Genomic DNA, 12,112 nt, shown 5'->3' with positions numbered 1-12,112 from the left:
GGTCTGGCCTGTTCGTTTCGAGTGAGATAATTTGAATTAGATTGAAAACAGTTGGTGATGTATTACTCTAGAATAAAATCAATTATAGAATGAAAGGGCTCGCTTTTTTGCCTTCGCTATACCCTTATATGGCCTGTGGGCTAATATATCACTCCGAGATCCGCTTACGTTACAAACCCGCACTACTTTGTACCCGAACTATCTGTGATTTTGCGAAACTCGCGGATGAATATTGTGTTCTTCGACCTGACACCACGCAGAGCTCAACTACCACGTTTACTTGCTGTGAAAGAAGAAACCGGTACCGTGGTAAGTACGTTTTTGCTTTGGTTCATGCTATATTTCAGGCTTTCTTTCATCAACTTACTTATCAGCAATGACATTTATTGTTAGCCCATACGCTTTTCTAACCAATATTTATCTACACGTTTCTTTTTCTTATCATTAAATTACTCTGTACCGTTAGCTTCACGCAGTTTTGTTTTCGAACCGGGACTGTGCAGGGACTAGCTGGCCTGCTCACATACTGTACATATGTTGATGAAGCTATTGTATATTCATTATTAATTTGGTCTTTTAATCCAGGTTTATGTTGGGGCTCTAGCTCTTAATACACGACTTAGTCTTATGGTAATTCCGCGGCTAGACTTTGGTATCCTGATTGGGTTTTGGACTTCATAGCGCTGTTCGATTTGATGACGACAAACCCTCATTGGTTTCCGCTCTATTTCCCCCGACGGTCGGTGTTTTCTTCTTGTTGTTGTGATTAAGCAATTTTTTTCTTGAAAGCTGGCCCCTTGATTGCCTCTCGAGGGAATCATCAGACGTCATATTCGCATCTTTTTTATGTAGCCATTGGATCATCCCACACTCGTACCCAGCGCCGCGAAGAAGCCATAGGTTTAGGTCGTGGGCTTAGAATTATGCCACCTCAAGCTCAACGAAATACACTTTCTGGACCTCACAGCTGTCACTTAATGTTTTGTGCTGTTCTTGTTAATGATTAATCACAGATCCTCAGTAGTTGTGTTTACAAGTCAGTACCCGTATGGTCAATCTTCTACTCTGGTAGCTTACTTTTAACTAACATGGCCTAAACAAGACGCAAGTTAACTATTTTTGGTAAAATATTGCATAATTCCGATAGGCTATAAGACACGGAGATTTACAAAGCTCCTCTGTGCAATGTAGAGGGGTAATATTAACACCCTCACAGCGCCAAAAATTAAGTCCCTCTCTCACTGGGCCAGTGGCGCCGCTGCGTCTTAAACTGGATTTGTGTTACCCTTGACTTTATAATGGGAATATCATTCAAAACGTATGAGTACATGTATGACAAAAAAGACAACAAAACACACAAAGCTTTAAAAGATTCCATTTTTTTTGTGGAAGCAATTCGTTGCGGGCTCTGTCAATTCGAGCGGCCGTAGCGGCGCCGCCAGCGTGCCGCGGGTCGAGTGAGAGGGGGGCTTAATTGTTGGCGCTGTGAGGGTGTTGACATTACCCCCCCCCCCCTATACTGCACAGAGGAGCATCTTTGCCACGACAGGGAGTTTGGCGTTCCCAGCGGATTATCCTATTTGCATTCGACGTAAAAACAAAACAAGTCGACGGCAAAGCTCAAGATTAATCCACTGCCCTTACTTTCGGTACAAAGACAGTGCAACGTCAAAGTCGTTTTCATTTTTCTATCCTCATAATAGAAGGAGAATGGGCGTTTTATACTTTTACCTTTACCGGTGAAAGGACACCAACCGGGATCAAATTTAATCTAGAAATCATGAAAGGTCCTCAAGCAGTTGGCAGTTTCCTGCCTTTGATGAGTCTAATTGTGTTCCTCTGTGAAGTAGGTCAGTGACCTCCGGTAGGAGCATTGTAGTCGGTCGTGTCCGAACGTACGGACGTTCGCAGCTGCAACTTCAGTCCCTTTGCCGCATTCGTATTTAGCTTAATATGTAGTCTGCTTGTATGCACGTTTTTTTACACCGTTGACGGCGTGATAGTTTTTCATTTTGGTCATGTAATATTTCAGAAATACCCGTATCTTCATGGACTTTCGGAACAGGTCATTAAAATCGTTGGCTTTTGTGGGTCAGCGTTATTTGAGTTTTCTCCAGGCAGATATTGGGTTATGTGTTTTGTTTAATATACATGTAACTGCTTTTTTTACATAATTTATGAGAAAATCTACAATAGCCTTCTTTGCTAAGATTAGACTTTCAAACTTTGAACAGATTGTTTTTGTCTGGGTCCGTTTCTTCGCAGCTTTTCATGGATTTGTCTTAAATTTGGCACATCTGTAGTTAAAGGGGATATCAAACACCTTAGCCACACTGCAAAACACAATAATCACTTCACGGAGGATTATGTCCTACGGACTCTTGTTTTCTGTTGTTCATAGAAGCAAAATGGCGGGGAAATATGGTCAACTGATGGGTCTAGCAGCGGTGATCTTTTTCACTGTAACAGCCGTCAAGCAGACAGAAGGTATCATAGACGTTTTCGTACAGTTTGTAATTATTTTGTTGATTGTATTACGTAGCAATCTTGCTTATGCTGCCCGTAGGCTTATATTAGAGACCAAATTGTAATGCATTTCTTTTTAATTGTTGGGTGGACATTTTATACATGACACTATTTGGTAACCGGTTGTTTCACAACATTGTCAGTTCGCTATAGTCGTTTCGCTACATGGCAGAAGTTACTTCGCTACATGGTTCAGGTTGTTTCGCTACATGGCAGAAGTCGTTTCGCTACATTTGAATGTTATTTCTCTAGATAGACTAATAACATTAGAACTGTTTTTACTACTAACAATTACGTGATTGTAGGAGTACGATTTATAATGCTATTATTCTATCTAGACAAATAACATTCGAAATGAAGCAAAGCGACTTGTGCCATGTAGCGAAACGACTCTCCATGTAGCGAACTGCCAACGTAGCTAAACAGCCTGTAACCCATAGTTTATATGGCTGATAATTTCTTTACATTCGATATACTAGGACGTCTTGCACGGCTGGACAACATTGGGTCATATGACCTCTTCCTAAAACCATCAGGCCAGAAACAGTTCAACCGTGTTATTGGGGTATGTATTTCATTACACGTAACACATGTTATAAAACATTACATGTAGTTCTCTTTTCGTGTGTGTGTGTGTGTTTAGACACGTGCTTGTGGTGTGTATTCTAACATGGTGAAGAACAATTAGAAACTGTGCCGTAAAATGATAATCATTCTTTACAAAACGCATATGTACAATACAACAATTTACTTTTGTTCTCATGAGTGACCCAACGAATCCAGTTTACCCGTGTATTACACCGTGCTACAAGTGCGTAGATACAAGGGTCCATTCATCAAGTGTCACGACACAGGGACAGGTGTAAAATCTTACACCTACACACAAATCACGAATGGAACATCTTTGTGGTTCTCATCTTCTTCTTAATTAGGCCGAGTCACCAGATGGGCAAGTACCCTTGTTTCATTAGTGGTCGAAAATTTTATTGTCAGCGTGGTCCTCATTATAGTGACCTGGGGGGAAAATAAGTTCGTTACCTTTCATTTCTTTTCAAATGATATCAGCGCTACCTACGCTGCCCGGAGGGGGGCGGGGTGCATGCGAATACACCGCCGAAAGTCATAACATGTTTTTCGTTTCTTCCATATGTCACATTATGAAAGCGCGTCGTGATGTTGTTCTGTATCTTAGTGTTAGATGACGCAGAATTAAGGCGTGTACTATGTAATATGAAATGATTACATTTCAATTTCTTTCAAAGTGATATAAGAGCTACCCACGCTGGTCAAATATGTCACGGAAAATAATATCATGTCTTCCATTGATTCCATATGTCTCATTATACAAGCTCGTTGTGGTCTTTATGTAAGCTTTTAGATAAAGTAGATTTAACACGTCATTGGTTCATCTGATTAGCATGTATCAAGCGCCACAGAGTACTAAAGCCATGTTGATTGGATTATACGGATGATATCCTCTGGGAACCCCAAAACTGATGCAAGCTTGCGAAAAAGATGGCAACAAAAAAGTTGCCTTCATTATGAAATCTACGTGGTCAGAAATGATGAACAAAACTAAACACACATGTATGGTCTACCGAATAATAGATTCTTAATTTCGTTCTTTCACATCTTCTTCTTTGACCTTGGAATTGAATTTGCCATTCTACGATATCAGTATCTACCCCCCTACAAAAATGTACGCAATTTACGGTATATATTTTCTGATTTTGCAGCAGCTTTGTATGATTTACAGTATGACCGAATATCTTTTGAAAACGGACGAAAATTGCGCGTGGATGTCATCCATAAACAGATCAACATGGTCTAAGGTAATGTGAAGAAAAATGTGATTCTTGATCGACCTAATTGTACTTGCGTGGGAGGCACTAAGAGAGTTGTTGACAAGGCGAGGGAGAGCAACATTAGTGACTCAGCTGTCCCTTACATCTGAAGAGCGGACATGGAGTGCCTTTTACACTAATGATGTCTCTTCACCGCTTCGTGAATGTGGCACATGCAGGTGAACGTGTTGTGAAGAGAGTTTCTTGGATCTTGAAAGGCGTCAACGCTAACTTGTTTTCGGCCTCAAGGACTTAGAAGCCATTCAATCACAGTAAAATTCAAAACGCAGCGTGAATGAATGAAGTGTTAATGTCTAATTTCCCCGAGGCACATGCTAGTGAATTTGTCGTGAAGAGAGTTTCTTGGATCTTGAAAGGCCACAGAGACGTCAACGCTAACCTGTTTTCGGCCTCAAGGACTTCCATTCAATTTACATCAGCAAAATTCAAAACGCAACGTAATTGAACAAAGTTCAATTTCCCTGAGGCGTAAAAGGTAATATAAGGCCTATAAGGTTACGATAATAACTGAAATGAGTTAGTAATGAGTTGGTTATAGGGATGGGCCAGGTGGTACGACATCAAACAAACCGAGGAAAAAGCGGGAAATGGACGATATCATCAGTTTATCAACCCGTTAAAACATGATCAAATATTCTTCCTATAGATGGCCTCAACAAGAGTTCGAAGATCATACGGCTCCGTGAAATACTTAGACTTTCCCGTACGTCTTGTAATATAAACATTACATTTGTGCATATTGATCACTGTCACTCAACGGTGAATGTGACATATATGGAAAATATATAACTGAGATTTTCCAAGAAACACATACAGATGGACCACAAACATTACCTCTCAGAGAACCCTTAGCTAGTAGTCTCTCAAACCATGGCCTAGAATGTCTGCGATATCTGGTAAACGGCTAATTCTTCAGCCTCTGAACTCTATTTCCTGTCATTCTCTGGCATTTGCAGTGACAACATCTTCCCACTCAATTCCAAGAACTACGAACACAAAAGAACACAAACATGCAGACACACTGAAAACAAATAAATGTATCAATAATGTAATGGTACAGAAAATACTACTAAAAGAAAGACAGTATTTGTATATTGTGCTTTGGTTGCACTTGAATGCTGTTTGACCTTCTGCTAGAAATCGCAAGGTGGCGCTTTTGTCTGCTGTTTTCTACAGATTGGAGAAGATGAGGGCGCTCCCGATCCTGAGATGGACGACTTGGAAGACTTCCCAATCAGGGAGCGTCGTCGACCGTGTGAGTTCCCACAGCGGTCGATCTTTGTTTCATTCAGTTAGAGACCATCACTGCTTTTCACTCACCAAATGTGACTGAATGGGTTGATTCTAAAGGAAGTCAACTATAAAAGACCCACCTTTTAGATTGTTTCAGCTTACTACAACTACTCATTGCTTAAAGTTTGTCAGCCCAATCTATGAAGTATTTGCATGTGACGTCAGAGCCACAAAAATATAGATAGTTGATATAGGAGGTAAGATTCGGACCGATATATTTTTACACGTGGGTAACATGTTAACAGCTTACTGTAATTACATGTATAAATTCAAATCTAGCTAGTAACCTCTAATTTAAACCATCCAACATGGCGACCAATACCTACGTCACGATCACGTGAGTGCAAAACCGTTAAAGATCATTTAAATAATAAGATCATATGGAAGAAAGGACATGCTACTTTTTATCTTTATGCAAACTGCAATATCATTCTTGTGTCGTTTTGTGTTTTTCAGGCAATGGCTACTTGTGCTGCCTGGCCATGTGCGCCCAGCATATGTTCAGCATGCACCCCGTCATCAAAAACGGACGGTGCTACTGCTCCTCCTAACGGCTTCGCAGCAAACTGCAGAGTGGGATCCACAATCGCCACCATAATGATAGTAGAGTTACTGCAGTAGCGATTTGTTTTCTGATTTCATGGCTTCGCCTAAGATAAGTTTGCAACACTCTCAATATAGCTTCTGAATAAACCTTGAATCAGATCTGAAAGATGAACTAACACATGTATTCCTTAAGTCTATTTCCTTACCAATACATGTTTATACATTTTGAGTTGTTTTATGCATACGAGGCACAAATTGATAAATACTTATTAGGAGATGGCCCGCGAGCGTCGGTGTTGAACTGGCTTTCATTCTGGTTCATTCAGTTAAACTACTTTGTGCCTGTCCCTGGCGCTAAAAAACTGTTACTAAGAACTGCTGCGTGTCTGTCCCCTTTGCTGAAACACTGTTACTAAGAACTGCTGCGTGTCTGTCCCCTTTGCTGAAACACTGTTACTAAGAACTGTTGCGTGCCTGTCCCTGGTGCTGATACACTGTTACTAAGAACTGTTGTGTGCCTGTCCCTGGTGCTGAAACACTGTTACTAAGAACTGCTGCGTGTCTGTCCCCTTTGCTGAAACACTGTTACTAAGAACTGTTGCGTGCCTGTCCCTGGTGCTGATACACTGTTACTAAGAACTGTTGTGTGCCTGTCCCTGGTGCTGAAACACTGTTACTAAGAACTGCTGCGTGTCTGTCCCCTTTGCTGAAACACTGTTACTAAGAACTGTTGTGTGCCTGTCCCTTGTGCTGAAAGACTGTTACTAGGAACTGCTGCGTGTCTGTCCCTAGCTATGTACCAAAAAACTGCGACAACAGCATGCCAGAACACTATCTAGATCACTGCAGTACCATAAAATCCATTAGGAGGCTTATTTTCGAACTTGATCATTATTTTCCGACCCCTACCTACCCACGTATCAAATATCATAAGGACCTATCCACAGCTTCCTGACACACAGACGTACAAACGGCATCGAAAACAAAACCTTCTTGGCGAAGGTAATAAACATATGGTTAATACATATGGGGTGTGGGCTAGTCCTCAATTGCAGGTCAATCAACATTGCGATCATCCATCCCTACTGACCACGCTGGAGCCGTATGGTCTCAGCAGCTGCCAATCACGTCAAGTGGCTCCCCCCAGCGCCCAAAGTTATATCGCACCGCAAGTGAGCATTCTGAAAGAAAATTATATCTACCGATAGACGAGCAGAGAAAAACACCATTGCCTTTGTTCAACATCGTCTTGATCACAGATAGAATTGACATTTAGTTGTGCTGACCCTTCAAAAAGTGGCAGTAGTAACGGTCTTTTAGCACCAGGGACAGGCCTATGTACACTCGACTACTGCTATTTGTAGAATGCGAAGGACACATATTATTCACGACCTAATGTCCCATTGTTTCGGCTCTCAATAAACTATTTTGGATTTGGAATGGTGACATTTGCGGAATAAGCTTAAAATATCCAAACCCCTTTGGGAGCCTTTCGCGATTTCCCCATCACTGAAAAGACTGAAATTTGTCGATTTGACGGTCGGTTTTCACACTTTGTTCTTGCCCAGGCCGAGAGTAGCAAGCAGGTAAGGGTTAAGTATAACATACGGAATATCAGGATAAATAGAAGTGATATTTCTATGGTAGATATCACACTGATTATAAACACAGCGAAGTGCATGCCTCGCAAATAACAAGTAAACCTATTAAGTTCATAAAACAGACTTAATTAGATTACATAGATTTATGGGCCTATTAAAACGGTTATTGTGATCAGATCGACAATCAAGATAAATGGTACCTAAAAGGAATTATGAAATCACAAGAACAGGTTATTTTTCTATGTCCATTACGATATATCCCCATGCATTTGTGCCTTTGTCTGGGGGGGGGGGGGCATTTTGTTGTCCTTGTACCAGGAATCATGTTTCAAGGGGAATAACAAACTTGTAACGGCTTGTCAGGAACAGTTACAATTTGATTGCTTATCTGCAACTAACGTCACGAAAACCTTCTGTAAAATATCACATCCCAGAACTGCCTGCTTCATTTGGATGCGGTGCGTGCTTTTCATGCCATTGATGAAATCGTTTGGATGCATCTGACGGACGCTGAATCTTTAGCTTGATATTCATGTGTGTGAGGTCTTCGTGAAATTAAGGAATAACTAATGACATCCGTCCCTTTCTATGTATAGGAAACCTTGATTTCTCACATCCCGTTTCTATTAAGATATTCTATATTTTATATTTACGTCCCTCGGATAGGAGGTCCCGTTTTTTAGGAGAGCCACACCTCGAGCACGTTGAAGAACTCACCGCACTTATCGAAAAGAGTAGGGATCCTTCCCGCCATTCAGCCTAATCCATTACTAAAACCAGGTGAAACATTTTCGAACTTGACCTTCGTTTTCACAACCGCTACTTACCTACTAAAAATCAAGAAGATCCATCAAATGTTTCTCGAGTTATTGTCTTGACAGCACACAGCTGGCGTTTCCGGAAATATAACCTTCTCTCGGAGAAGGTAGAAAATGAATTGATCGACTTCTGGAAGTTGTAAAAGAATGGAAATAAGATAAATGTATAAAAAGAAAAAGAATAACGAAGATTTATTTGTATTATCTGTATTGAACTGTACCAAAGCTTCTTAATTCTATAGGTATCATAATATGACACAGAAAAGCATTATTCAAAATCTGTACCGAAAATTAGATTTATGGTGGTCAAGCTTCCAAGAACCTATGTATGATGATTCATGTTATAGTTATTAATGCGTTACTATGGGCACTCGATCAGTGACGCATAACATAATTATTATGGTATTCATGATTGACATGGTTCTTTAAGCCAATAGATTCTGAGTCTTAGATTTGATAGTCATTGGTACATAATCCACCCTATTTTTGACTGACACCGCTGCTTATGACTTCCACGGTCGGGACAACTAACATGTATTCTGTTTGTGTCACTTTGAAGCTTGTATGACGTTACGAAATGTCATATATCTTCTTTAAACTCAATTTTAAATCCACTAAGCACTTTAAATGGCAAATGTTGACAGAAATTGTCAAAATAAATGGCTATGTTACCAGATTTCAAAGAAAGTCGGTAATTCAAAATGACATTTGCCACCTACGCACTCTCCTATCTACGATGGCTGATCTCCATGACATAAGCACTAGATTTATAACGTTTTTAAAACTTGATATATTGAGCCAATGGTAGAGTATATGGAATCCTGTCATCTAGTGCCACGAGATTTGACATACCGATAAAAAAAGGCCATAAATTAAAGGAATATAATGGCTCTATCCAATTGACGTTACGGGTCGAGCCAATTCTGTTTTACCAAATGAAGGCAGTGGCTTTTGCTCCAGTGAAGTTTTATTCAATGACATTCTTTTTTCACAAAGATTTCTAACTTTTTTTGAGTCTTCATAACAGTATTTCATATAACATGGTTCATATTGTTATGTTATTGTTTATATTTTTCACGTTCATTAGACAGAGCAAGGTATCCGTAAATTCCTAATATAATTTCAACCTCCGCTTTCCTAGCGTAATTTAAGCATTGGAAGTGATTGTGCTTGGTAATTTCCTGCAGAGCAGGAGAATAACGTATTTAAAGTTTTCAGCCTGTCGAAAAGTGATGTGAATGATGTTCGCGCTGTCTTCTATCTAGTTAAAGATGTCCCGAACGCGCTATCGTCAGAAACCCTCTTAATTTCCATGTCATTATTCGTACGACCCGAGAATCATGACAACTGGTCCCGGTGGAAAGAAGCTTTCTGCAGACGATAAGAAACGGGGAACGACTGATACGGTGACTGGAGACACTGGGTACGAGATTTGTCAGGGCAATATTAATTTCGACGAGACGGCTACGCCGACGTTTGATGTCTTACGTACGGAAAGCTTCTAACAACATCGTGATGGTTTAGACTTTCGATTGTGGGCTCACCATTGGTCCCATGTACCGCATTTATTTCATCAACGAAGTTATTCAGAATGAATCAAGCTTTGAACGTAAAAAAACGGCAAATTTCACATGCTTGCCTTACTTTCTTGAAACTATAAATGGGTCAGAAAGTAGTGAAAGTGGGCATGCAATTTCATAAGGAATTGATATCGCTAATTCTAATAGTTTAAGCGTTCATCTGTCATTGCCATTCCGAATCCATCAGCTAGACGACCATATGGCGCCTTGCAACGTCCCGTCTGGTGATCTGACGTCACATAGTCATCATTTATGCATTATCGATTTCTCATATCAACAGGATAGAGGGGTAATAAAGTACAGGTCGATGGCAGCAAGTTGGTTTATGACTACTGAGCACGAAATGGCCTCGGATCCCGGCGGATACGTACAGGGATTCTTCCGGAAATATTCCAAAGCCCGTACATGCGGATTAAGTCGGATCCGTTAGTTACGTTGGATCCGCCTGTATCCGTCAGTATCCGCTAGTATCCGCCAAAAGTACAGAAAAATCCCTGTACGTATCTGCCGGGATCCGAGGCCATTTCGTGCAGTGCTACTGAGCACGAAAGGTAGAGAAGACCTGGAGGATGAATGGGACACAACCTCAAACTGTCTGCTCCGTACACTGTTAAATTAATTGCAGGTACCCTTGGTACTGAAATAACTTTCCAATGAGTATGAATCCTTATGTTTGCTTGTTTATGTATTTTTATTTCACCAGGGAAATCTTTTCGCCAGCAGGCGGTTTTCAAAGAGCCCTGGGGGGAAACCAGAAACAAATTTGTTTACATAAAATTCAAACAAGGTTACAAAATAGCAAAACAAGGTTGCAAGAAGTAACAAAAACAATGTGCGAACTACAAACTGATATAAAACTAGACAAACTAGATAACATAAACATAATATCATATAACCAAATAAATGCATTAGAATAATGTACAAATAACAAAACATATTGGAATGAAATCAAGTAGAAATCAGGATTTGAATTTGCATATCAATGTAGACATAATGTGAGATTATATCGATAGATATGTGAAGAAAAAAATATAAATACATAAGAGATGTATTCGGTAGTAGTATTTTTGGTACATAAAACTACATTTAATATGTAATTTTCAAGTCAATTTGTTTATAATGCATTACGTGACGCCCAAAATGACTTCTAAAAACCTATGTAGCGAAGCCACCTGTAGCGAGTGAGTATTGAAACGACGGGGTACCCTGAATATATATAGAAGTAAACAACTTTGTTTTTAATCTATATCCTCACAAGTATTTTATTCTCAAGACTTCACTTATTTAAAAGACTGCTCTATGACATAAAAACACTTCTAACTACGAATTACCTAAACATGTATATAAATTTTATAAATTTGGTTGGTGCAACATGTGTCATGGTCTGTTGTGATTATGAAATTAACTCAACATGCATAAAACATATTCACCTTTTAGACAGGTTGGCTGGAGTGTATGTCCCGGTGAACTATATATTCCAGATAAAATATTGGTCCCGTCAAACACAGTGAGGTACTGAGGTACTCATAGATAAAGTTAATAAAACTGTGTAATTTTACACTTCGTTGGAGTTGAACAGTGATTGTTGACCTTTACAGATTAATTTACGATTCATATCCATGACATTGTAACTGTGGAGCGTTTTTAATTTGTGGTGTCTTCATAAAATGGATGAGAAGCGTTGGCACGGTAAAAACTATTAAACCGTTCAAAGGACGTGACTAATCAAAATAACGGTCTTACAGCAAATCCGGAGTTATGTCACATGTCAGACGCGAGTTGTAAACTTTAGAATACCATCAAACTTATCCTATTCTATCCTATTCTATCCTATTCTATTGCATTCCATCCTATTCTATTCTATTCTGTTCTATTCTAGTCTA

General features: G+C 39.8%; 1 protein-coding gene across 1 annotated transcript; it reads left to right on the top strand.

Annotated features, from left to right (window-relative positions):
• Nucleotides 1-179: 179 nt before the first annotated feature.
• On the top strand, nt 180-6,396 carry LOC136425565 (uncharacterized). The gene is made up of 5 exons (XM_066414483.1): nt 180-309; nt 2,402-2,487; nt 3,006-3,091; nt 5,568-5,646; nt 6,141-6,396. Exons 2-5 carry the CDS (start codon nt 2,409-2,411, stop codon nt 6,233-6,235), a joined length of 339 nt encoding a protein of 112 aa, XP_066270580.1. The 5' UTR covers nt 180-309; nt 2,402-2,408; the 3' UTR covers nt 6,236-6,396.
• The last annotated feature ends 5,716 nt before the right edge of the window (nt 6,397-12,112 follow it).

The sequence above is a fragment of the Branchiostoma lanceolatum genome, chromosome 19, assembly GCF_035083965.1.
Source record: "Branchiostoma lanceolatum isolate klBraLanc5 chromosome 19, klBraLanc5.hap2, whole genome shotgun sequence".
In the NCBI taxonomy this organism is placed as follows: domain Eukaryota; kingdom Metazoa; phylum Chordata; class Leptocardii; order Amphioxiformes; family Branchiostomatidae; genus Branchiostoma; species Branchiostoma lanceolatum.
This window is presented reverse-complemented; position numbering and strand designations above follow the sequence as displayed.